The sequence below is a fragment of the Camelina sativa genome, chromosome 2, assembly GCF_000633955.1.
Source record: "Camelina sativa cultivar DH55 chromosome 2, Cs, whole genome shotgun sequence".
NCBI classification, from domain to species: Eukaryota; Viridiplantae; Streptophyta; class Magnoliopsida; order Brassicales; family Brassicaceae; genus Camelina; species Camelina sativa.
The window spans coordinates 23662254-23686701 of record NC_025686.1 but is presented as its reverse complement, the minus strand read 5'-3'; the positions used below and the strand labels follow the sequence as shown (position 1 = coordinate 23686701).

Below are 24448 nucleotides of genomic sequence, written 5' to 3'. Positions count from 1 at the left end.
ATTGCCAAATGGCTATGTTAAACCTACACTTTAGGCCCATAAAAACTCCTAAACTAAGCACCATTTTACTCGTTTTGACTTTGCAAAGTCAATGTAATAAATCTAAAAACACTTTTGCATTTTTTCTTTTCATTTTCCACACACTTTTGCATTTAGATCAAATGTTTTCTTTATGAATAACATTTCTCAAATCGTATAACAACATAGACACAAATTTTTTGATGGAGTATGAGTCATACAAATCTAACTATCTAAGCAAGTAGTGAAGAAAAAAGAAAAGAAAAAGGTAAAGCGTGTACTAAAGATCTAGTAGAAGTCAACGGCTGAATTAAGAAGTGGCAAGATGAGACTGTTGCGGGTCACGAAATTCGAAACCCATCCACGTTCCTTATTTTTATTTTACCAAATTTAATTTTGACTCCAAACCACCCTACTTTTTTAATTTTGCAAGCTATATGTATATTTAAAAAAAAAATTCCAAACATTTCTGGCCAGACATTAGGCTTAGATCCACCACTTTTTTGCTTCCAACTAAATATCCATATATACCTTTATTCATGTTGAACTAATTTGACTTATATTTTGTTAAAAGAATGTAGGAAATAAATAAAGATGATTCATTCAGAATTCAAGAAAAGGAAAAATCATTATCTACAGTGTAACTAATAAGTAAATATATAAATAAGTAGAGACAATAGCATGATGAATGGCGTGAAATATTGAAGCACTGCACTTGCTTCATTTACAAACTCAACTTTGAACCTCACGTTCCTTAAGCTTCTCTAAAGCTCTTTTTTGATTCCCCATAACCCCAAAAAACAAAATATCCCAATGCGTTTCATTTAAGGTATAATAGTTTCGTTTTTTTATTTAGTTTCTTACATCTTCCTCCTCTGTTTCTCCAACAAGCTCCTAAAGCTCCATTTGAAGAAAAGAAAAAGAAGATGAAAAATTATACTCCAAGATCGGAAGGAAGAAAGTTCATTATCCCTTCTTTCTTCTTCATCATAGCTCTTTGTATATTAGCTTTCATCAACGAGGTCAGATTCGACAGCTTATTGAGTTTTGGAAGATGTGCTTTGTCAAACGTCCCGATGAATAACAATAATGGTTCATTGGAGACTCCGTTGTTGTCTTCTTCTAGTGATGATGAGATTAGGATTCTCATTGGAATCCTTACGCTTCCTGATCAGTACCCACGTAGGCATTTTCTCCGGATGATCTACGGGACACAAGTTGTTCCGGACGGTGTTAAGGTTGATGTGAAGTTTGTGTTTTGTAACTTGACTAAAGAAGACCAGAAAGTGCTTGTTGCTTTGGAGATTATGCGTTTTGATGATATCATCATACTCAATTGCAATGAGAATATGAATAAAGGTAATTGGTTCATCTCAAAACCACTCTTATTTTGGTTACATGCTTGGTTTGATTATGTCACTTTATGTTTCGGTCTAGGTATTTTTTTATATGTAGAAATTATTAGAAAAACACAAAAGTCGAAATTGAATTTTTCTTCTTTCCTCTAGATTTAGTCTTTAGCAAAAGTCTTAGATCGATTTGGACCGGCTTAATTAGTTCAATTTTAACTAACTTAACTCTTGCAAATATCTACAGGCAAAACGCACACATACTTCTCAAGCTTACCAGAGTTATTCAACGAAACCGATGCACCAAACCCACCGTACCATTACGTAATGAAAGCCGACGACGACACATACATAAGACTAGAAAGTCTCGTTGCATCTCTAAGACCACTACCTAGAGAAGATCTCTACTACGGCTATGTCATTCCATGTCCAAGCATGGACCCATTCGTCCACTACATGTCAGGAATGGGTTACTTAGTGTCATGGGACATTGCGGTTTGGCTCAAAGACTCGGAAATTCCCAAGAAACATTTAGAAGGTCCTGAAGACAAAGTGTTTGGCGATTGGATTAGAGAAGGAAGACGAGGGAAAAACCGGTTTAACGCTAAGTGGTCAATGTATAATTTCCCCGAGCCACCGACTCGATGCACGCATGAGCTTTGGCCTGATACTATTGCGGTTCATTTGTTAAAGAACCAAGAGAAATGGATACGTACATTGAACTATTTCAATGTTACTAGCAATCTCAAGCCTTCCAAATTATACCACATACCGTAGATAGTTATGTTTTTATCAGATTCTCATATTTTTATACTTAACACTGTTTCTCTAAAATTGATTTTGTGATCGTTCTATTACTCTCTCTAATAATCGATATTTTTTTTTGGTCGGATGTGTAGTAAACTAATTAAAGATTGTTTTTTGGGATTTTTGCCATTTATGCCATATTTTAAAATTTTTTTTTTCAAATCTGCCATATTGGTAAAACCTTTTCAAATCTGTCATATTCATTAAATATAACAGTTTCAATTTAACTAGATTACCCTTGCAATTAAGATTTGTTTCGAGGGTGGAAAAACGGGCACGTGATAAAAACATTTTACAGAGTAGTGGACAACATATTTATATTGGAACTTGTCCACCAAAACAAGATGGATAACATATTCATATTGGAACTTGTCCATCAAAACAAAGTGGACAACAAATTAATATTAGTTGTCCATCATTTGAGTAAATTCATAAAACAATTAAGTAATAGACAACATATTAAAGGTGATTTAAACTAGTCTACCACAACAAATGTATAGATCAAATAACAACATCTGCGGATAGAAAATAATATGTATATACTATACATAAGCAAACATAATGATAGACAGTTTTCATACTCATGATAGACAATACTAAAAACACACCAAAATTTTGTCTACTGAGGTTTTTGTCCACCACCCAATTATATTTTGTCCACAATAAACAATTTATATCTAGTCCATAACAATCGATTTTCCCAGATCTAGCCATAACAAACGATTACAGACGATAATTGAGTTTTCGGGAACGGAGAAGAAGATACACGCGTGAGAGAGCACCGGAGAAGAAGAAGAAGAAGAGGACGACGATTGAGTTTCAGAAAAGGGGTTAATTTGCCAAATAACAATTTTTATCCATAACAATCGATTTTCCCAGATCTAGCCATAACAAACGATTACAGACGATAATTGAGTTTTCGGGAACGGAGAAGAAGATACACGCGTGAGAGAGCACCGGAGAAGAAGAAGAAGAAGAGGACGACGATTGAGTTTCAGAAAAGGGGTTAATTTGCCAAATAACAATTTTTATCCATAACAATCGATTTTCCCAGATCTAGCCATAACAAACGATTACAGACGATAATTGAGTTTTCGGGAACGGAGAAGAAGATACACGCGTGAGAGAGCACCGAAGAAGAAGAAAAAAAGGACGACGATTGAGTTTCAGAAATGGGGTTAATTTGCCAAATAAAGTTTTTTCAATTATTTACTATAATTAATTAAAAGGTCAATTGGGTAATTAAACTCACACCCAATGCCATCGACATGGCAGATTTCAACAGGCATAAGTGGATATGACAGATTTCATAAGTTTTTTTAACTGTACATCGCATATTAGTTAGATTTCTCTTGTTTTTTACCCTCTTACTCTTGCTTTTAGCAAAATTAAGAAAAAATCAAAAATTTGTCATATACACCAACATCAGGGGTATAATCGTCATTTAAGCAGCTGAAGCGAAGGCGGCCTGGGAGAGTGAATGGGCCTCACGAATCAGATACAAGCTTTGACTGTGACATAAGTTATATCACAGACGAATAAGCAAAAAAGCCTTTGTTAAGAAAAAGGAAAAGCGTGACCTAACGAACCTGAACGTCAGGTGACATTATCATTGCTCTCATCGAGAGCGTTGGCCTTCTCTTCTCTTCTTCTTCACCTTTGAGTTTCTCGAGGCCTTTTTTTTTTTCTTTTTTAATTTAATTTTACTGCTAAATACTAGTGTTTACTGTCTTCTTCTTCTTCTTCCTCAGCCGCCGTCGCCTGATTCTATCATCGAAGGCGACGGAATTAGTTTTTTTTTAGGGTTTATCGAGCGAAGCTACTTTTGATTGTTATCGGTTCCGGTTTGTATTCGTCGATCTTCCATTTTCGTATCGTAAGGAATCTTCTTACCTCTCTCTTCTCGTTAGTTTTTGATTCTTTCTTCTCGGTGTAGAACAAACGAGCTGAGATGATCTTATGCTGACTAGTTTCTTTTGAATTTAGTGTTAATGCGGAGAGTGATTGCGTTACGGGAATGATATAGATAGATTCTGCTCTCGATCTGTTTTATAGATAGTTGAATTAGAGGCTCTAGATTTGTGTGTGGGGGAAATGGTATTAGAAGAGACCTGTGTAATTGTAGGAATTTGAAGAATTTGGATTGGTACTTCCAATAGGAGAACTTTAATATCTAATTGGTTGCTGAATCTTTGAATACTGATGATTTGCCTTTGGTAACTCTGTGCGGAGGACTTATGAATCTGCTTTACTTTGTAGGCATTTTTTGTTTTCTACATTCGAAGATGGGAAGTAGCAGTCCAGCTCCGTTTGCAGAGATTGGCAAGAAAGCCAAAGGTAAACAACTTTAACAAGTCTTGGACATTGCTTTGGTGTTTGCTTTTCTGTGTTTGTGGTTACTATTTATTGACTATTTAGTTATTAAATAACCTGCAGATCTCCTGAACAAGGACTACATTTTTGACCACAAGTTTACTCTGACAATGCTGAGTGCTGCAGGAACGGTAAGTATAGGATTATCACTTGGATACTTTCACTTGAATGGAGTAAATCCATCTTATAGAAGTACATAATTTGTTTATATGAACCGTTGAAGATTATTGTGCTACGATATAGACTGTGCTCAAGATACCAGGGACTTGCATATGAATACTGGTATTACATGGTTTTTTACCCCAAAATGGTTGCAGTATATCGTAGAAGCATGCTCTTTAATATCTATATATCCAATTAATGAACGTATCACATTGGTTTGATGAATTGTAAGTTGGTGAATATTGGCTGTGATTCTAGTGTCATACTGTCATCTAAGTAGGGCTGTTTGGTTTACTGCATAATGATGTTTTTCTTTCCAACAGGAATTTGTGGCTACTGGTTTGAAGAAGGATGATTTCTTTTTTGGCGATATAAGCACACTATATAAAGGTCAAAACACCATTGTTGATCTGAAAATCGACAGCCACTCTAGTGTACGCAACTTTCTCTAGTGATGCATGTTTTTGCACCTTAACTGTCGTAAACCATTTATTACTGACCATATTTTTTATGCAGGTGTCTACGAAAGTAACTGTCAAAAATCTCATGCCATCTGCTAAAGCTGTTATTAGCTTCAAAATACCTGATCACAAGTCAGGCAAGGTCAGTGCATATCCCATTATGAGAAACACGACTAGTATCATAATGTCTCAGTCTAATGGTAGTGTCAAGTCATGACCTGTTTATTTGCTATTATTTCAGCTGGATGTGCAATATGTTCATCCTCATGCTACGCTTAATTCCAGCATTGGGCTCAACCCAACTCCTCTGCTAGATCTATCTGCAACTATCGGAAGCAAGAATGTTTATCTTGGTGGTGAAGTCAGTTTCGACACAGCTTCATCATCACTAACCAAGTATAATGCAGGGATCGGTTTCAACAACCAAGACGTCTCTGCTGCACTCATACTGTAAGAAACAACACGATCCTTCATTTTCTCAATCTGCCTTTGGCTGTGGTTAATGGGGACTGTTTAATATTGTAGGGAGGATAAAGGGGAGAGTCTGAGAGCTACTTACGTCCACACGGTGAACCAAACCACATCCTTTGGCGCAGAACTGATCCGACGCTTCTCCAATTATAACAACAGCTTCACCGTCGGAAGCTCTCACTCTTTGGATCCATTCACAGTGGTTAAGACGAGATTTTCTGACAGCGGGAAAGCAGGGATGGTGGTCCAGAGAGAATGGAGACCGAAGTCGCACATAACTTTCTCAGCTGAGTATGACTCAAAGGCTGTGACCTCTTCACCGAGGCTTGGTCTCGCCCTCGCCCTCAAACCATAAAACAAGAAAGAGCTCTCTTATATATCAGTTTGGAACACAAATTAAACAATTCAATTTTTTTCCCCCAAAGTGCTAAAAGATCTCCCTCAAATGGTAGGGTTTGTAGGGTTATGAAATCACTTTTTGCATTTATATTTGTTTTTAATTGTGATGTGAAAGAAAAGGGAGTGAGCAAAACCCGTTTTTTTTGAGATGGAACTTGTTTTTGTTTCTAGAGGCTATGGTTTCTCTTGATTTTGATCGACCTGTATAAACGTACGACAACCTCTTAAGCTAGCAAGATTCTTAATCCATTAGGTGTAATTTTGTCATCATCATTGCTTGCAATAGGGGTTTGCACTGTGAGTAGCCGTTAATTTTGTGTGTTAATCCAAAACAGAAGAAATTTTCACAGCGATGGATCAGTCAGTTTATAATTACGTTTTTTTACTACGAAGTAGAAGTGATCTGCTATATCCTCAAGGTCATTAATGCTTGTATAAGAGAGATTTCATCTTTAGCACATATGAGAGAAGGATGAAACTCTTGTCCTGGCAAGTAACTGATGCACCAGACTTTTGTAATATCTCTTGTCTTCGTATTATGAGTAAATATATACATACATTGCTCTGATTTAATTAAGATTATTATCATGGTTGGGTATTTTAGATAGTAGTACTGATAAAGTTTTCTGCAATTATATTGGTTTTGGTCTTGTAATTATGTTGTGCAAAGATTATCGGTCTGATCACAAGAACACGCAAGGACCAATCAGGTTTGAATGAAGCGAATCCACCCAAACATCTACAAAAAAAAAAAAGGGACAATCATCGAAATTTCTTTACTCGCCGGTTACAAAAAACATAAGCCTAATCAGTTAAACGTACGAAGAGAGACAGACCTCAAGAGTTTTCATGTCCCAAAGTTTAGCCGGAGAACACGCCCTCTTACAGAGTTATTTGCTATTAAAATGTTTTTTTCTTTATAAAAGAAGAAGAAAGTCAAAATTTACAACCACAGATTTTTAAAGTCAGAAATCTTGACCAATCTTTAATGTTCTCAAGTGTTCAACACCCTTGACATTTTCTGTATTCTTTACAATTTTCCGTTTACTCTTCGTAACTTTAAAGTTTGCAAACTTAAACTTCCAATATTTTTGTTGACGAAAAATAAATTCCAGTTTTTTACTGACCAAAAGACTGATGCATACTTTTCGTATATCTTATCTTAAACTCTAAATGTAAAAAGTTAAAGCTGAATCGAAGTAAAAGAATTGCTTATACGCTTGCTCATTACATTTGCGGATTTGCCCTTTCTGGCTTAGTAACAAAATTAAGAGGTAGATAAATATAAAGAAGAAGAAACGACAAAACAACATTAGTTGTACATATAGATTTAAATAGTAGTAAATCAGATAGTTTAGGTGATTCTTGGTGCTATGAATATGATTTTATTTTTTCGTCTTGTAATCTACTCTTTGGTCATGTTTTCGTCAGTGACACGTTTATTCTGATTATGTGAAGATACTTTGGCGTATTTAACTTCGCATTTTTGGGTCCCAAATACCAAAATTAGTAGTAATCTTGGAAAAAATTGTTTGTGCCAATGAATTATTTGCAAATGACACATGTTATATAATTAGTCCCGCCCATACAATGTTCTCAAAGAATCTGTCAAACTGTCATGTGTTTTCCATTCCAAATAATTATTAGCAGCACATGAAATGTTTGCCTCTTTTATTGATTCAAAATCTTGTTTATTCTCTGAGTTAAAACTGTATTGTTTGTTAATAATATGTTCAACTACATTCATTTTAGGGTATAAATAGTTGCAGTGGTTGGGGCGGACAAATCCATCTGCGGATCAGACAACTTTTTATTTACCATTCATCATGTGTAGTTCGCAGTGGTGCGGTTTACAGAAAACAGAAACAAGACCGCAATGGACCAACTGCGGACTGTTTTTTCTTACAAATAAAGTTGGACCACTGCGGTTTGTTGTCTACACTTAAAACAAAACGGTCTGGTCCGCAGACAGATTTGTCCATCTTTACCGCAGTTACCATTCACACCCTTACTTTTTTATTTTCACAAATCAATCATAAAATTCGAATGAAGTCGATTTATTTTCACAAGGCAATTTTACTTTTTAGCTGTGTACCTGTCTGAAACTTTTTACTTTGCAACAACCCAAAAAATCTTTTTAACCTTATATACTTTTCTAGACTATCACATCATCACCACATGGTCCACATCAGTTCTTTACCTTTTCATATTCACACCTGCTAGGCTGCTAAATATAATAATATTTTCCTTTTGGTTTAATGGATATCATAATTTGTTTGTTATATTCCGTTTACATTGTTTACGTTCAAANAAAAAAAAAAAAAAAAAAAAAATCAGTTTACATTGTAATTACTAAATTACTAAACATAAAAGTCGTTTTTTTAATATAAAAAAATAAGTCTTTTTTTTAGAAAAGGTTTCGTGCCTAAATCAATCTCATACGTTACAAACACAAGAAAATCCGTTACAAATTTTGTTATTAAACTACAAACAAAGTCTCCAATACGTTACGTCTTTAACGAAAAGTCTAGACATTAAATCCAATTATTTACGAAAAAAATAAAGAAAACAAAGAGGAAACTCCCAAACAAATATTGACCGTAATAAATCACTCAAATCCAGCAACTCCATTACTAGTTAGCATTAATTTCACATTCAAAGAAAATCCCAATTTTGTATTATATCACACTTTTTCTCTTTTTTACACTTGTGACCCTTTTAATATCCTCCCTCCCACACCACCTCTTCCTTACTTACTTGCCTCTTTCACCATCACCAAACTTTTTTTTCTTTTCTCTTCTCTATAATAAAGTTTTGTCAAACAAAGTTTATAAATTCAAAACCAAACCCATCTCTCATCCTCTCTTCTTGATCTCTCAAAGCTTTCACCTTTCTTCCTTCTTCTCTCCTGATCATATCTCAAAACCCATAACCCTCTTTTGTCTCTCTCATCTTGATTCAACCCTAAAGTTCAAACCTTTCCTCTGTTTTTATCATTCAACTCTGTTTTGCTCTGAACCCAAAATCTCACAAACCCTAAAAAAATATGAAAGAGTATTGGACATCATTAGCTTCACTTCTCGGAGTTTTAGCCTTTTGTCAAAGCTTAATGCATTCAATATTCCCACCGGAGCTACGTTTCGCTTTCCTCAAATTCTTCAACAGAGTCTTCCACCTCTTCTCTTCTTACTGCTACTTCGACATAACAGAGATCGACGGTGTCAACACCAACGAGCTTTACAACGCCGTTCAGCTTTACTTAAGCTCTTCCGTTTCAATCGCCGGTAACCGTTTAAGCCTCACCCGCGCCGTTAACTCTTCTTCCATCACGTTCGGTCTCTCCAACAACGACTCAATCGTCGACACTTTCAACGGCGTTACTGTTCTATGGGAACACGTTGTCACACAACGTCAGACTCAGACTTTTGCTTGGAGACCTTTACCTGAAGAGAAACGTGGTTTCACTCTACGCATCAAGAAAAAGGACAAAACTTTGATACTCAACTCTTATCTTGATTACATCATGGAGAGAGCTAACGAGATACGTCGTAAGAATCAAGATCGGTTGCTTTACACTAACTCGAGAGGTGGGTCACTTGATTCAAGAGGTCATCCATGGGAGTCTGTTCCTTTTAAGCATCCGAGTACTTTCGAAACTTTAGCTATGGATCCGTTAAAGAAGCAACAGATCATGGATGATCTTAAGGATTTTGCTAAAGGTCAAGTCTTTTATCAGAAGACTGGTAGGGCTTGGAAGAGAGGTTACTTGCTTTACGGGCCACCAGGTACTGGTAAGTCAAGTATGATCGCAGCTATGGCTAATTATCTAGGTTACGATATTTATGATCTTGAGCTCACTGAGGTTCATAGTAACTCGGAGTTAAGGAAGCTGCTGATGAAAACGAGTTCTAAGTCGATCATTGTGATTGAAGATATTGACTGTTCGATCAATCTGACTAACCGGAAGAAGAATAGTAGTAATGTGTCGTCGTCGTTGAAAAAGAGCTATTACGAGCCGGAAACAAGAAACGGGTCTGGTTCGGGTGGTTCAGGTGGTTCAGGGGAGGAAGGTGGTAATGGGAATAATACTATAACTTTGTCAGGTTTGTTGAATTTTACAGATGGGCTTTGGTCTTGTTGTGGAAGTGAGAGGATCTTTGTGTTTACCACTAATCATATAGAGAAGCTTGATCCTGCATTGCTTAGAAGTGGGAGGATGGATATGCATATTTACATGAGTTTTTGTAATTTCCCATCGTTGAAGATTTTGTTGAAGAACTATTTAGGGTATGAAGAGGAGGATGTAAACGAGGACGTTTTGAAGGAGATGGAGAGAGTTGTGGACAAGGCTGAGATGACTCCTGCTGATGTGAGTGAGGCTTTGATTAAGAATAGGAGGGATAAGGAAAAGGCGATTAGGGAGTTGTTGGAGGATTTGAAGAGTAGAGGGGAGAGAAATGTGAAAGATGGGAAGTTGAGGTGTGGGAATGGGAATTTGACGGAGTTGGAAGTTGTTGAGGAGCAAGAGAAGAGGGCTATAGGTAGTCAGAATGGTGGAGATGAGGGGGATCATGATGAAGAAGAGATTGAGCTTGAGGATAACATATGTAAGACTAGAGAAGATTGATGTGTTTTTGTTGTTGTTGTTTCTTTTTAAAGTTTTTATAATGTAGAAGCATAATGGTCAAAAGTTGTGTTCTTTCTTCTCTCTTTGTTTGCTGAGTTCACTCGTTCCTTCATTCTTTTTTGGTTGTTGATGTTAGGTAGATGAAACATGAAATGAAAGTAGGAAACTATGAGAGTCATGAAAGTGAAAGAACACAAACGCTATGTTTGAATTTTTAAACGTTTTAAACTATAAAAGGAGAGGTTAGAAAGGTGGTTCAAAAGGCAAGTGGTTGATGTGGATTTTGTATGTGGGGAATGGGAAATGCAAAAAGTGTATCTCATTGGGTACCATTAGCAATATGTATTGTATGTAATTTATATAAAAATAGTTGTACCAAATATTTTGTCAAACTATAACCATTCGTCAGTCAATATCAAATTTATTTTGGAAGTCTAGTCTATGGTCTAAGTCTAAGGTTTGAAAGACTGTAATATCTGAATTTGGCCGGTTCACAAACATTTAAATACATAAGTTATCCAGTCTTGAGAATAAAATATCCAAACACCTAATTTTCAAATTTTCAATTACTAATGTACACTGGTTACTATTGTTTTTCTGTATTCTTATTGAAGACACATGATTCTCGGATCAAGATGATATTGAATACTTAAAAAAACATTTTCAGACATCTTGATCCAACTGACCTTCGTGTATAGCATGTACTCGCCATTTTATTAATAATATCGGGAATGCTACAATATAAACAATATAGATACTTTTTCGTAAAGCCAAACAAAATAATTGGTACTTTTCTGTGTAAGTGATAAATAGAGCTGTCATATATTAGGTATGAGGTTTAGAATCATCCTTGCATTATAATATTTAAGCATACGTTCTTATATGTCAATGAACACTCAAATTATATGTTTTTATTAATCAAATGTGAAGTGTTAAAGACTTAAAGTTAAAGATCTGGTAGGCCAAGTAGTTGCTCAGAGTCTCTTTTGTCATCAACTCTTTTAGAGGTTTGTGTTTAGGATCCCACAGCTTCTGTTATTAATCAACTAAAATTAACTTGGCCACTAGACATGTCACTCTACAATACGACACATATATGTAAATGATCAGTAGTATTATATTATTGTAAACCGTGGTTAGGACGGATTGTAATACCCACATGACATTATTATAAGTTGATAAAGAAATGTCATAGTGGATAATTGACCTAAGAATGACATGTTCTGTGGATTGAATTCGGCTGTTATGGTGTGAGATTATTGGCTTTTTTAGTTCTTAATATACTAATCTGAACAATGTGTTTATATCTATCTATTGATAGGTGGAATTATATATGTTATGAATGATGTAGAGCCAATCCCACATTCCCACCTTTTATAAATTAAATCTGCTGTATTGTCTAAATTGTAAAGCTTGCTTACACAAAATGTGCTTTACAAATTCAGAAAGAAAGAAATGTATATCTTTGATAGAGTTAAGACCCATTAACGAAGCTTTTATTCTAGGTAAATATTCATACAAAAACCATAGTGGTTGGTTACTGGTTAATGTCACTACAAAATCATCCCCTAGCAGTACATCAACATTTCTACCATTTCAACATTTGGGAAGTATATTTTGATGAGCTTGAATGTAGTATTCCTTAATACAAACTATAAAATGTAAAAGCAAATCGGGTAAAACAGATAACATAACAATGAAGAGATGTCAAGATACACAAAAGTACACAAAACCTTACATGACACAAAACAAAAAAATGGGATTAACTTCCAACAAAAGGCCAAACTCAAAAAACATTAGAGAAATTTATAAACAATGTAAATCTTTTTAGAGAGAAACTTATCAATTGCACATATAGACTCCGGTTTCGTACCTGTGATCTACCTCGTAGAAATCTGTATTTCCCTCTGCGGCTGCACGTAGACTGATACCTGACAAAGACGTATTCCCCTGAACCGAGAATTTCACATAGCAGATGATATCTGGTTCTTCTTCGCCGTTCTCCGAATCGAGAGGCATCCGTGCTCTTAGTCTCCCAGGAGTTCCTTTTAGCGGAATCTCTGGGATTTGCCATTTCAGTTCTCGATCGGTTCTGTTTAGTATTGCTTTAGGTGAGACCTTAAGCAATGTGGGATCAACCGGGAGTTTCAGGATAAAGTCCACGTTTTTCAGAGGCTCAGGTAGATCCGGATTTGAGACGTATTGTATCATTAGTGAGAGTAAAGTCCCGCTGACTCGTTTCACCATTCGGACTCTAAGAGGCAACGGGGTTAGTTTAGGTTGCAAGCTATACTTCAGGATAGGGATTGGTTCTTCTGATGGAGCGGTTCTCACATGAAACAAACCGTTCCCTAAGCTACTAATCCGAGAACTCTGCATAGCGAATCTCTTAACTGCAGTAGTACCTTCAACACGAAACGAGAACTCGGTTTCTTTCTCTTCACCAGAGCCTTTGGGTGGCATTGTTTTCAGATAGATAACACCCATTAGTCCTACTCTAGCAAGCAAGGATTCTCTAAACTCGGTTCTAATTTCCTCAGAGACATACATTTCAGGACCCTTCATCTCAGGCTTTTTAACTAAGTTATCGAGATTACCTCCATCTTTGCCTTCCACAGCCTTAGGATCACTAGTGTGCAACAGCTCAAGCCCACCGAGACCTTCCTTCTTTTTAATCTTCTGTGGTCCCATAAACTCTGAAGGATCCAATCCACCTCCCCAAGCATCAGTAAAGGATTCAAAAGTTTCTCCAATCGTAGCCTGTTCGTTACTGAACTCAATCCCACCGTATTGCCCTTCAAATCCTTCCACATTGATGTGCGTAGACTGTGTTGCTTCAGCTGGAGGCAATGTAGTCACTTCTAATCCAGCCAATGCCAAAGTCAAATCCGTTGAGGACGGATCCTTAGTCTTCTTAAAACCACCCACAAGTTCTTTCTCCTTGTTGATCGTTTCACTTGCCGCAAAAGGATCTTTATTCTCCGGTTCCGGCTCTTCCTTCAACTGCTCTGATTCTTGCACAACAGGTGCCAAGCTCGCCGCTGATTCGTCTCCAGCAGCCAAAGTCTCTGCAGGCAACTCAAATCTCGCATTAGAGAATGCGTGCACAGCAGCTTGATGCTCAGCCGCATGAGATTCCACAGCCATCCAACTATCAGCTCCTCGGATCTTATTCTCAGTATCAAGAGCCGAATGAACCATCTTAGCAATCCCATCACCGTGCATAGCACCAAGCATCGCCGCAAGACGGATATTACTAACACCACGCAAAACAATATCAAGCGCCATGTAAACCTCCGCATACTTCCGTCCAAGCTTCTCTGGAGTCACTTCAACACCACGACAAGCAGTAACAATAACACTAACAGCTTGATTCACAATATGAATACACTCAAACACATTGATAGAGTTATCATGATCTGCGACAGTCACACCAAGGATATAGATCGAGTTCACTAATCTATAAACCACACGATACTTGCTCTCAACACCAACAATCACCTGTCCGTTAGAAGCGGCGAGAGGATCGTCACCTACGAATTCCGCCGCCGCGGCGTCGTCGGGATCCGCAACGGAGGAAGACGAAGCAGAAGAAGAAGAAGAAGAAGACGAAGCGTGACTATGTTTCTGATTCGGCTGATGCTGATGCTGCTGCTTAGAGGAAGCTAATGCTTGACGCATTTGGCGGAAATAAGAGAGTGCGATTAGGGCTCGTGCCGGTGGGAACCATTCTCGAGTTTGGAGCAAAATGTCGGATCCATTTGCTGGTTGCAGAGCTAGCGCTAAGCACGACATGATCGCGATTCAGAATTCGATCTGTAAAAAGGTTTACAGTGATTCGCGTCTATTCAATTACTCGATTCGATTACACATTTAGGGCTTCATCTGATGAAGAAATCGATCAGATCTGAGAAGAATCGCCGGAGAAGGAAAAGGGAAAGTGAAATGAGATCTTCGCTGTGATTGAGAAGCAGTGAGTTTCATGAAACGACGCCGTTTGTTTTATTATTCGTGTGTTATCTTATTGGGCCTATTAACGCTAATGTTTGGAAATAAGCTTACTTTTAGAGCAAAACGGTGTCGGTTCTTAGCTAATTTGGCTGATTGACTCTGCGGTCAAGGTTGAAAAGAAAAAGGTAAGAGGATTAACCACTGTCATTTCCTCAATGTTGTTAAATTATCGAACTTCAAACTTTTTTTTTCAGTCAAAATAACATTTAGTCAAAATAACATTTACCTGCACTTTGATGTAAAAAAATATATTTTTTTTATATATATAATTTAACATTAAATTCAAAAAAATTTGACAAATACTTAGAATTATGAATTCATTAATGTCACTAAAATGAATCTAATTTAAACAATTTATATTTGGGATTGTGGCCTAAAAAACGGTGTTGTGGTTAGTGGCTTTGAGCATTTGTCCATTTTTCTTATAGGTGAGTACACCAATTGTTCAACTAACAACTTTTCTCAAACTCTAATCTCAAATAACAAGAGAAAATCCAAATCTTTAAATTCCATGGAAATATATTGAACACATTATTGCCATAAAACATTAAACTTTACAAACTATCATTACTTTTGAACTGATGGACATATTGCGTTATCATCCAAATCAGCTAAATAGTCCAAATAAGTTTTGCTGTCATTTTGCTTTAACTTATCCTCAAAAACTAAGGAAGCCTATGATCAACAATAAGAATTAGAAAAATATTAAAAATGAATAAAACATAAACCGGATAAGAAATATCTACATAAATGTTTTTCATCATCGCCTTTGACGCATAGATTCTAAAAACTTTACAACAAAATATTTTATAATCAATAATTATAATCAACATAACAACATAACAAATTTCAATAAATTTTAAACTACCGATAAATAATTTATACCAAAGATAGCTAATAAAACCATGTTTTCACATGTGTATTACATTTCTTTTACATGTACTTGTTTGTAATCTCTTTGATTGTCAGGGCAATACAGATTAAATCTCTTTCAGCCATTGTCGTTAGCACTTTTGAGTTCAGTTTTCTAAGATAATAGAAGTTAATTAATAACAAAAATATGATCTTGCCATATTAAGAACAAAAATTTCATTAGATTTAGACTAATTCCGTTTCTAATAAATATATGTTGAACATTATGTTAGTTGTGGAGTTTGTTGGTCTTATATTAATGTTGTTTTATCATAATATACTTATGTTGTGTTTAAGCGGTTGAATATCTTGAAAAACCCAAAAAAATAATTAAAAATGTTGAGAAATTAGTTTGAGTAACAAATACTATTAAAATATTGAAATTTGAAGTTGTGAATTTACAAGAGTTTGCATTTCAGTGAACGTAAGGTGGATATATAAACATGATAAATCAGTTAGGTCATAATAAATCATCTAGTAAAATAACTAATACAATTGCTAACTATATTTATACACCTATATATAAAAATAAAAATAAAATTCATGCACTAATATGGTCCAAGAACTCAAAGCATTTATGAAGTAAACGTTCTGCCGTTCCACATTCCAGAACATAAATACGTGTAGTTTTTTAGTCTCCAACAATTCAAAGCAAACGAACTACCTGCCGTTTTTATTCATATGTTGCGTCTAAACGGTGTCAGGTTTGAATTCATAACTTTACTCCATTTGGGCCTGCAGTAAAGTTAACAGCCCAATAAGGGACTAAACGGTGTCGTTCGTACAGTTAGGTTTTTTGTTTTGTACTCTATTTGAATTCTGTGGCGCTTTTATAATTCCCGAGATATCCATATCGATTTTGGCGGTCAAATGAAGCCGGAGAATCTCCGCCGACGACCGCAGACGAATCGGAAACTAACCACCGGCAGTAAAATTCTAGACAGATGTCTTCACGGCGGGATTCCCTGCTATTCTCTGACGGAAATCGTGGCGGAGAGCGGCTGCGGAAAGACACAACTCTGCCTTCAGCTCTCACTCTGTGCCCAGCTTCCGATTTCACTCGGCGGACTCAACGGTTCTTCTCTTTATCTCCACTCCGGGTTTCCTTTCCCTTTTCGCCGTCTTCATCAGCTATTTCGATCGTTTCATCAATCAAACCCTAGTCTTTACTCGAATCACAATGATAACCCTTGTGATCATTTGTCCAGAGAGTGGAGTTTAATCTTCTTGATGCCAGTTAAATGTAGATAAATGCATTTTTGTTTGTGCATCATCGATCATAGGTGCAGGAATCAGAGCTGCATCTATTCATTGAAATCGCATTCTTTAATGCAATATATCCTGTAAGTCACTTGAAATTACAATCATTCTCTGCCAGACTTGTTATCTGTTTCCTCTTACACTTGCCAATGTGACGACTCCAGGAATTGGTGGCTTCCCCTCCCTTGGAGATCAATTAGCAAGTTAGTTGTAGAAACTAAAGAAGATTACATGACCGAGGCTCGTGAAGATAATGTTAAGTCACGGAGGGTTCGAAGTTACGAAAGATAATTAAACGAAGTATTTTTATTTTAATAAAAAAAATGAATTATAAAACGTTCAAATAAAAAGATAAATGAACTATTTAAAGGCTATTTTTTTTCTCTAATACAGTATACAATTGCATAAGTTGTTGTTATCATTAATTTGAATTTTTGACCGAGAGAATTGGGTCGGATAAGTGGTAAACTCTCAAAAGACTATAATATGGGCCGCAGACAGCTGGCTGATATTTGTTACGGTTAGTGGGCTTGAACTGTTTTTTTTTCTTTTCTTTTTTCTGTTCTTTTGTTTTCTTTTTGTATAAAACGAAGAAACGCAAGAGAGAGAGAGATAGATTAGATCTGAGGGCTTGGCTAAGAGATATGGAGGCGGTGGTGGAGGTCAGAGCGGCATGTGAATTCGGGAAGCTTGAAATCGCAAGAACATCAACGGCAAGGAGAAGAAGGAAAAAGTCAAAGACTGGGCTTAAGAGAAACGGCCAACTGGCGTATGTATGTATATCCTCTTCCCTCATGTTTGTTTGTTTGCTTGATCTCTTAGGTCTTCCTCATGTTTGTTTGTTTGATCTCTTGATTGTTTTCTTTACCTGGATGGGTTTTGGTCTTGGTTTTGATTATCCTAGGGTTTTGATATTGGATTTGAATTGGATGGACTCGTTACGGCCCCTCAGCGCTATGATTATGATTGCACCCTTTACGCAAGGCTTGGACTCTACTGCTACAATTTTGAGAAGGTAACTCATTATAATAATATTCTCTCTCTCTCGCTTTTAATTTATGTCTTGTAAATTAATCTCCTGACTGAACATCCTTCCTTGCTCATGAACACTGTGCCCTTGATTCCTCTAATTTGTTCCATGTTTTTTTTTGGTTCGTCAGGGAACAAACTTAAGGTTTGTGGGATGGGAAAAGTTTAATTCTATGTGCACTGCTTACTACGACGTCTACTTAACTTCGCACGCGATGGATCCGGCCTCCAATTCTGTCTTCCCTTTTCAGACTTTGCTCAGTACTACACATAGAAGTTTTGCCAAAGATTATGTTATAGATACGTGGCAGATCTTGGCCTGCAGACCCGCATGTAAGTAACACTTTCTTTACCGCATCTTCTTAATTATCACTGTCTTTCTTTCTTTTTCTCTTCTTTAGAGGACTAACAGTTTCTAGAGGATCACTTTTTAAAGGTAACAAGCCTGTGAATGAACATTGGGACCGGGATACATTGTACAAGCGTCCAGTGCCCACATGGTTGTCTGATGAGGCCTTGGCCAGTGACAACAAAAAGTATTACGTGGTAATTAAGATATATATATATATATATATATATATATATATGTCCAGATTGGAGTTTAATTTCTTTTATACTTTAATCTTCTTTTATTGGTAAATGCGTTTTTGTATCACAGGTGCAAGAAGCAGACCTCCATGAGAATGACTGGCTGCATCTATTCACTGAAATCGCATTCTTAGCCATCGCAAAGGCTGTAAGTCCTTTGAACTTGCTTGCAAATCATTCATTCTCTGTCTGTAAATATAAACCTTTTTTTTTTTTTTGAACATTCACTTGTCATCTGTTTCCTCTTACACTTGCCAATGTGACGACTCCAGGAATTGGAGGCTTCCCCTCCCTTGGAGATCAACAAGTTAGTTGTAGAAACTAAAGAAGATTACATAACTGAGGCGCGTGAGAAGCTCCACGCAAAGAACGCAATATTCTACATAAGTTACAAGTATAGAGGTGAAGGTGATCCTTCAATTGGTTTCACTGGTGATCACAGAGCTATCATAAGGAAAACCATGGATGGGGAACCAGAACACATGTGTTTCGAAATTGCTTCTGAACGACAAGCCAAGTAGACAGACACTTCCTGTATGCATCTGGTCTGTTGCAACTTTTATCATGTTATATATGTCTACAACTCTTGGGACTAATAAAACGAGTGGGATCTATATTTGTATTAAACTTCGCCAAGTGCTAGCTATCTGTTTGCAATGCGTAATAATAATAACTTGTATGAGAGCCAATAACGCAAACTGTACTTAAAACCATGGTGAGTTGACTACTGACCTAAACTATCTTAGGAAATGATCAGTATGGGAGTGAGCCGGTTGGGCTTGATGCCGTCAGTATGAGGGGAAGGCATGGCATGGCATGGTTAAACGGTGAAGAGATTGGCCTAGGATTGCTAGAAAGAACACCACGAATGCGTCTACAGAGGCAAATTCATGCCTAACTGGATGTGGTAAACTAGAAGTAAGCCCTTATTAGAGTTGTCAAATTTGATCATGGTTTTTTTTGGCTAAGGTATCATGTTCCAGGTAGGATGATGAATAGTTGGGATTCATATGCTACCAAGCGAAACTAAAGGAAGAGATATGTTGTTTGTTAACACACACCTTACATAATCAATTAGGAGCAACACCACAAGATATTCATTCATTTGTTAACAAAACCTTTACATTACCAAGCTATAACTATAAAACATTAGAACTCTCATTCTGTCTCCTCAATCACCACGCCACCGCCTTTTCTGGAATTTGATTCCAGAGCTTGCCATACTTCAGAACTCTCTGCTCATTGACCCAACACATCATGAAGAATACTTTCCTCTCTGCAATCCGAACTTGAGACCGCCACCAAGGTTTTTTTTATAAAAGCAGAGAGGATTCGTTGAGCAGGATTCGTTGAGCAAAGCTTGCTTAGTGAGTGAGAGATCAGGCCCTCGTGGGATTTCACTCACAACTCTGGCCTCTTCTTCGACACACTGAACGAGTTGTGTACCTCCGCGTCCAAGAGAGATCGTTCGATCATTGTTTGCTTAATTCTCCGCTCTTTGAAACCCTTTTCTCTCTTCTAAGCTCAAATCATCAAGACTGACACTTCATCTCCGTTCATAATGCTCTGCATAATCTCCTCCGGTAAGACTGAACCTTCATCATCGTCATCCGTGATGCTATCAATTCCCCCCATCTTCTTCTTCTTCGTGAAACCTTTTCAAAATCTCGAGCATCTTCGTTTTGGTTTGATCATCAGATCGAACTTGCTTCAACTCCTCTTTTACACCGGACGCTGTGAGATATTTGTAACAAGCGAGGACAGGTGTTACTGCGAGAAACTGCTTATTACATACATGGCAGATAATCCGCGTAGAAGAAGGGTTCAACGGAGACGAATTTGAACTCTCCGACGTTATAACCGTCTTCTCCGGCATCAAACCTCGCTCTTTCACGATCGATTCCAATTTTCCAAAATTAGGGTTTTGCTGGAAGATGACAGATCTAGAAACCGGAATTTGGGCCCTAAAAGGGCCTTAATATACTAATATTGATAAACAGGTCGGGTTAGTCGGATCCGACCCGGAAAGATCATCTTAAGAAGGATTTCCATGAACGAGGGACCAAAAATGAGATCTCTTCTTATAGTACACAGGATTGTGTTTTTTGTTGAAATATATTTTGCTTTGCATTTTGAATATATGTAAATTATTCTACTTGATAAACAAACTTTACCTGAAATTTTCATATCTAGAAAAATCGAGATGAATGTTTTCTTCGGTGCTATCTTATTAAAACGAAATATTCCACAAAAGATAATTAAAATCAATCTCAAACATGTTTGCATACTTCCCCGCTTATAGCAGAACTAGATAAACCGCACTTGCTGTTTGCCACAAGTCCTTCTTCTTCAACATAACCTGTAACGGACAGTAAATTTAAAGCATGATCGTAATGGACCGGCACTGCAAGCTTCTCAGAAAATGAAAGATGAGATCAGTGTTGTCAACGTACCAGTAGCCTCCTGAGCAGATCTTTGCACTGAGTGTCCAGTGATTGACCAATTCTGGCATTTACGTGCCTGTTCGTGTCCCCCTAGCTCTCCATTGTTGTTTTCAGGCGAATGATCCTTATGAAGCCTAGCTTCTGCTGCTTCAATTTGAGTTCGACCAGTTTTGATACAAGTAGCCGTCAGTAGCCGCCATGTAAGCACTGTACCATTCAACAGTTCATCAATAAAGATCAGATCGGCTTTCGCATATAGATACAGTAGAACCACAAGAATACTGCCAACGGGTAAAGGTAACTTTATATAAATCCGAATAAATGTGGAGGATAATTAGTAAAATTTACCTGGCCAGGAGGATCCTCCATTGTGGTAGCTCCATAGGCTGTTTGTAGGGTAGCAAACTTTCAGTGGCCTTTCTCCAACCAACGCTTTCCCTCGAGATTCTGTGAGATCTGATAATTGCAGTGAAATGTTCAGGAGTAGCCAAGGAAGACAACATAAGTATACAATTTCTAAAGGCAAACCAAGAGAAATCCATTCTTGTGGGGCTAACATTGCCCCGACAAAAAGCCCTCTATGAGGCGACATATAGTTGAAAGTCCATTCCGGAAGTGAACCTGGGGTTACGCTGAACTTGTTGACAGCACTGTGAGAGTATTCCTCTGTCGTATATCCAAAAACTTCATTACGTTGCTTAATAATCTCTTCCATTTCTGTACCTTCTCCATCTTCTTCAAGCAGTAGCACGGCACTCCTTAAGGCCATAGAGAAAAGAGCTTGAATCTCTATTGGGAACCCATAAACTCCCTAAAACACAAGACAAGGCAAGATTAAAAAACAAAAAAAAAAAACGGACAAATTGATGAACAGAGCTCACACTGTCTACTCTGCAAAGACTCACTAGTAATAATTAGTCAAAAAAAACTTAGCTCACCGTCCCAGGATCATTCAAACAGCAACCATCATATAAGAGAGTAGGAAGGATATTAAATCCTTGGCACAAACTTCGTATCTCCTGGCATTCAAGTGAAGCTAAAGCACTTGGCACAAAGTCTCTCACGAACCCCTAAAGAATAAACTCAGGCAGATGCAAGATCAACCCGTCAACAAGACGATAAAATGTGCTTTTAGTCAGAAGTTTACAGCAAATACAAAGGTTCTGTACCTGCTCATAGTTGAGTTTTTCTTCAGAATTATCCACTGCACCAATTGTCCGAACAGCAAACTTCTTCAAGCCCTAATCTCATGTAACAAGAGAAGAAATATATTGAACATTTATATAGCTGATATAACAACGAAAAACATAAAGCACTACAGTCTCATTACATCTGGAATTGGTGGACATATTCCACTATCAACCATATCAGCCAATTGAGATTTATTGGCATCGTCTTCATCATCCTCTTCATCATCCTCTTCATCATCCTCAAATTCTTCATCATCCTCAAATTCTTCATCATCCTCTTCATCATCCTCAAATTCTATCGGTGCCTGTGATCACCAATGAGGATTAGATAACTCACTATATAAAGTAACAGAATATAAACAACAATGGAGATATCTACATACCTGTACTACATCATATTCATCTGATAGACATGGATCCTTCAAGAAAATTTATAAACAGACATTAAAAATCAGTCATCATTATCAACATCACAAAATATTAAACTAGCGAGAAATACTCTTTTACCTTAATGCCAAAAATAGCCAACAGAACAAGGTCTTCACATGGAAAAACCCACTTCTTTCTTTCAATCTTTTTACGTGGCATATGTTTCTTTTTATTAATCTTTTTAAACGCAAGAGCTCTGCATATCAAGTTCTTTGCAGTCATATCCTTGATAGCATCTTTGAGTTCTGTTACCTTTGCTTCAGTCATCTCTAACATTAGACCTTTAGAATAATATTTGGTGCATTTATCGAGAAGGAAATTGGCATTGCCTTTCCAATGAACTCGAACGCCCCTATAATTACTTTTCTTTTGCTGAGAAGGGAGCAAAAGTTTAATTAGAAGCAACTAAGAAGATAAGGCAAGTTTAATTAGAAGAGAAGATAATGAGAAATACTTACAAAATGGACGACAATGCCTCGACCAACAATGAATCGGCCTTTGCGTTGTGAATTACGTGGGGAGCCTTTAATAGTTGAGGAACCAGACTTGCTATAAGACGAATTCGTCCTTAATTGCAACTGCCAAGTTCAAAAGCCAAGTTCAAAAGAATACAAACTATAATTATGAATACAAAACAATTATTGGAACAGTGCAGCTAAATGCCATTGGTAAAAACCTGTATCGCCCATTTAAATATGGCTCTGTCTACTGGGTTACCAATGATCTCGTTTTCACCATCCTGTCATACAAAGGGATATACAGTGTTTTTGATCAAAATATAATTGCTAATTGAATAGAAAATTCCATATTGTTTTCTTCATACCTCATTGTCAAACACATTCCCAGATGTGTTGTTGAAAATCCCTTCAAGAATCAAGAATGTTGACTTTTCCGATCCAGTGACTTGGTCATAATTCTTTTCACCATCAACATAGTATTCGATAACTTCTTTCTGAGAAATGAAATAGACACTTAACTGTTGGAGATAACCATTTGGCAAAACAATAAACAACATAAATGACTTTATTTAAGTGTGTTAGTCAACAAGAAAAATACCTCATATTCTTTTCGAACTTCTCCATATGTGAAGCTCCTAAACAATCTAGATGGCATTGGAATTTCCCATTTCTTATTTCTCTTTGAAGTCTTCAATTGCAAGACCATCACATCCATGGAAACTTGGAAATAACCGTCAACTCCGCGACGAAGGACCTGTCCTTCACAAAGGCGATTGTCTCCCCATCTATCACTTTAATTGCGCGTATGGAAATCGCATGCCATGCTCTGAACCTAGACTTTTCTGATGTAGGTCCACGATACTTGCCCTAAACAGATTAGAAAATAACATGTCAAAACAAGTTTCTATATAGAATAGTAACTGAGAGAAAATCATAGAAAATTACAGAGTTTTACTTACGTCTCCGACTTCATAGTACTCAGGATGGAAGACAGCCAAGGATCCTAGTATTGGCTGGATTTTCAAGTAATCCGATGCAGTGTTCACATCACGAATTTTCTTCACATCATTCAAGACATGCCTAAGTCTCACATTATCCCCGAGAACTCCTTTAGGACGGTTGTTACTTCCACAGCAAAAACCCTTATATTCATCCCGACTTGGGATCCCATGTGTCATTGCATATTGAAGACCTTCGAAAGAAGGATATCCATAACAGAAATGACGTCCCGCTGACACTTTGCACTGAGCTTTTGCAAGTTTTCGATCAACAAAATCCATTAGAAACTGATCAGAATATGGTGTATACTCCGCATCAACTCCATGGAGTTCACGAGTCTCACTGATATTGTCAGCACCTGAGACTGCCCAGCAGCTCTCTGAAATTTTCATTAAAATTATACTGACTTAGAATGCAACAACAGTTTTTAAATACAAAAGTATGGAAATTACAGATTTCTT

General features: G+C 37.0%; 6 protein-coding genes across 6 annotated transcripts; 4 read left to right on the top strand and 2 right to left on the bottom strand.

The window, feature by feature from the left end:
* On the top strand, positions 725 to 2257 carry LOC104734308 (hydroxyproline O-galactosyltransferase GALT3-like). The gene is made up of 2 exons (XM_010453857.2): positions 725 to 1377; positions 1615 to 2257. Exons 1-2 carry the CDS (start codon positions 945 to 947, stop codon positions 2142 to 2144), a joined length of 963 nt encoding a protein of 320 aa, XP_010452159.1. The 5' UTR covers positions 725 to 944; the 3' UTR covers positions 2145 to 2257.
* LOC104734303 (mitochondrial outer membrane protein porin 4) lies at positions 3790 to 6230 on the top strand. The gene is made up of 7 exons (XM_010453848.2): positions 3790 to 4050; positions 4434 to 4511; positions 4611 to 4678; positions 5033 to 5143; positions 5226 to 5312; positions 5412 to 5620; positions 5696 to 6230. The coding sequence occupies exons 2-7, from the start codon at positions 4460 to 4462 to the stop codon at positions 5994 to 5996; spliced, it is 828 nt and encodes a 275-aa protein (XP_010452150.1). The 5' UTR covers positions 3790 to 4050; positions 4434 to 4459; the 3' UTR covers positions 5997 to 6230.
* Positions 8785 to 10747, top strand: LOC104734295 (AAA-ATPase At5g57480). The gene has a single exon (XM_010453845.2). The coding sequence runs from the start codon at positions 9087 to 9089 to the stop codon at positions 10665 to 10667; it is 1581 nt and encodes a 526-aa protein (XP_010452147.1). The 5' UTR covers positions 8785 to 9086; the 3' UTR covers positions 10668 to 10747.
* LOC104734290 lies at positions 12330 to 14658 on the bottom strand. Its single transcript, XM_010453832.2, has one exon. It carries the CDS (start codon positions 14460 to 14462, stop codon positions 12510 to 12512), a length of 1953 nt encoding a protein of 650 aa, XP_010452134.1. The 5' UTR covers positions 14463 to 14658; the 3' UTR covers positions 12330 to 12509.
* LOC104734280 (UPF0725 protein At5g63820) lies at positions 17458 to 19159 on the top strand. The gene is made up of 6 exons (XM_010453821.2): positions 17458 to 17623; positions 17755 to 17865; positions 18011 to 18212; positions 18316 to 18425; positions 18538 to 18615; positions 18740 to 19159. Exons 1-6 carry the CDS (start codon positions 17495 to 17497, stop codon positions 18986 to 18988), a joined length of 879 nt encoding a protein of 292 aa, XP_010452123.1. The 5' UTR covers positions 17458 to 17494; the 3' UTR covers positions 18989 to 19159.
* Positions 20628 to 24220, bottom strand: LOC104734272. The gene is made up of 14 exons (XM_010453810.1): positions 23948 to 24220; positions 23587 to 23855; positions 23354 to 23482; positions 23207 to 23269; positions 22989 to 23108; positions 22609 to 22902; positions 22485 to 22520; positions 22242 to 22406; positions 22081 to 22152; positions 21850 to 21981; positions 21533 to 21722; positions 21260 to 21367; positions 20921 to 21118; positions 20628 to 20826 (listed from the first exon to the last, which is right to left on the bottom strand). The coding sequence occupies exons 2-14, from the start codon at positions 23701 to 23703 to the stop codon at positions 20738 to 20740; spliced, it is 1713 nt and encodes a 570-aa protein (XP_010452112.1). The 5' UTR covers positions 23704 to 23855; positions 23948 to 24220; the 3' UTR covers positions 20628 to 20737.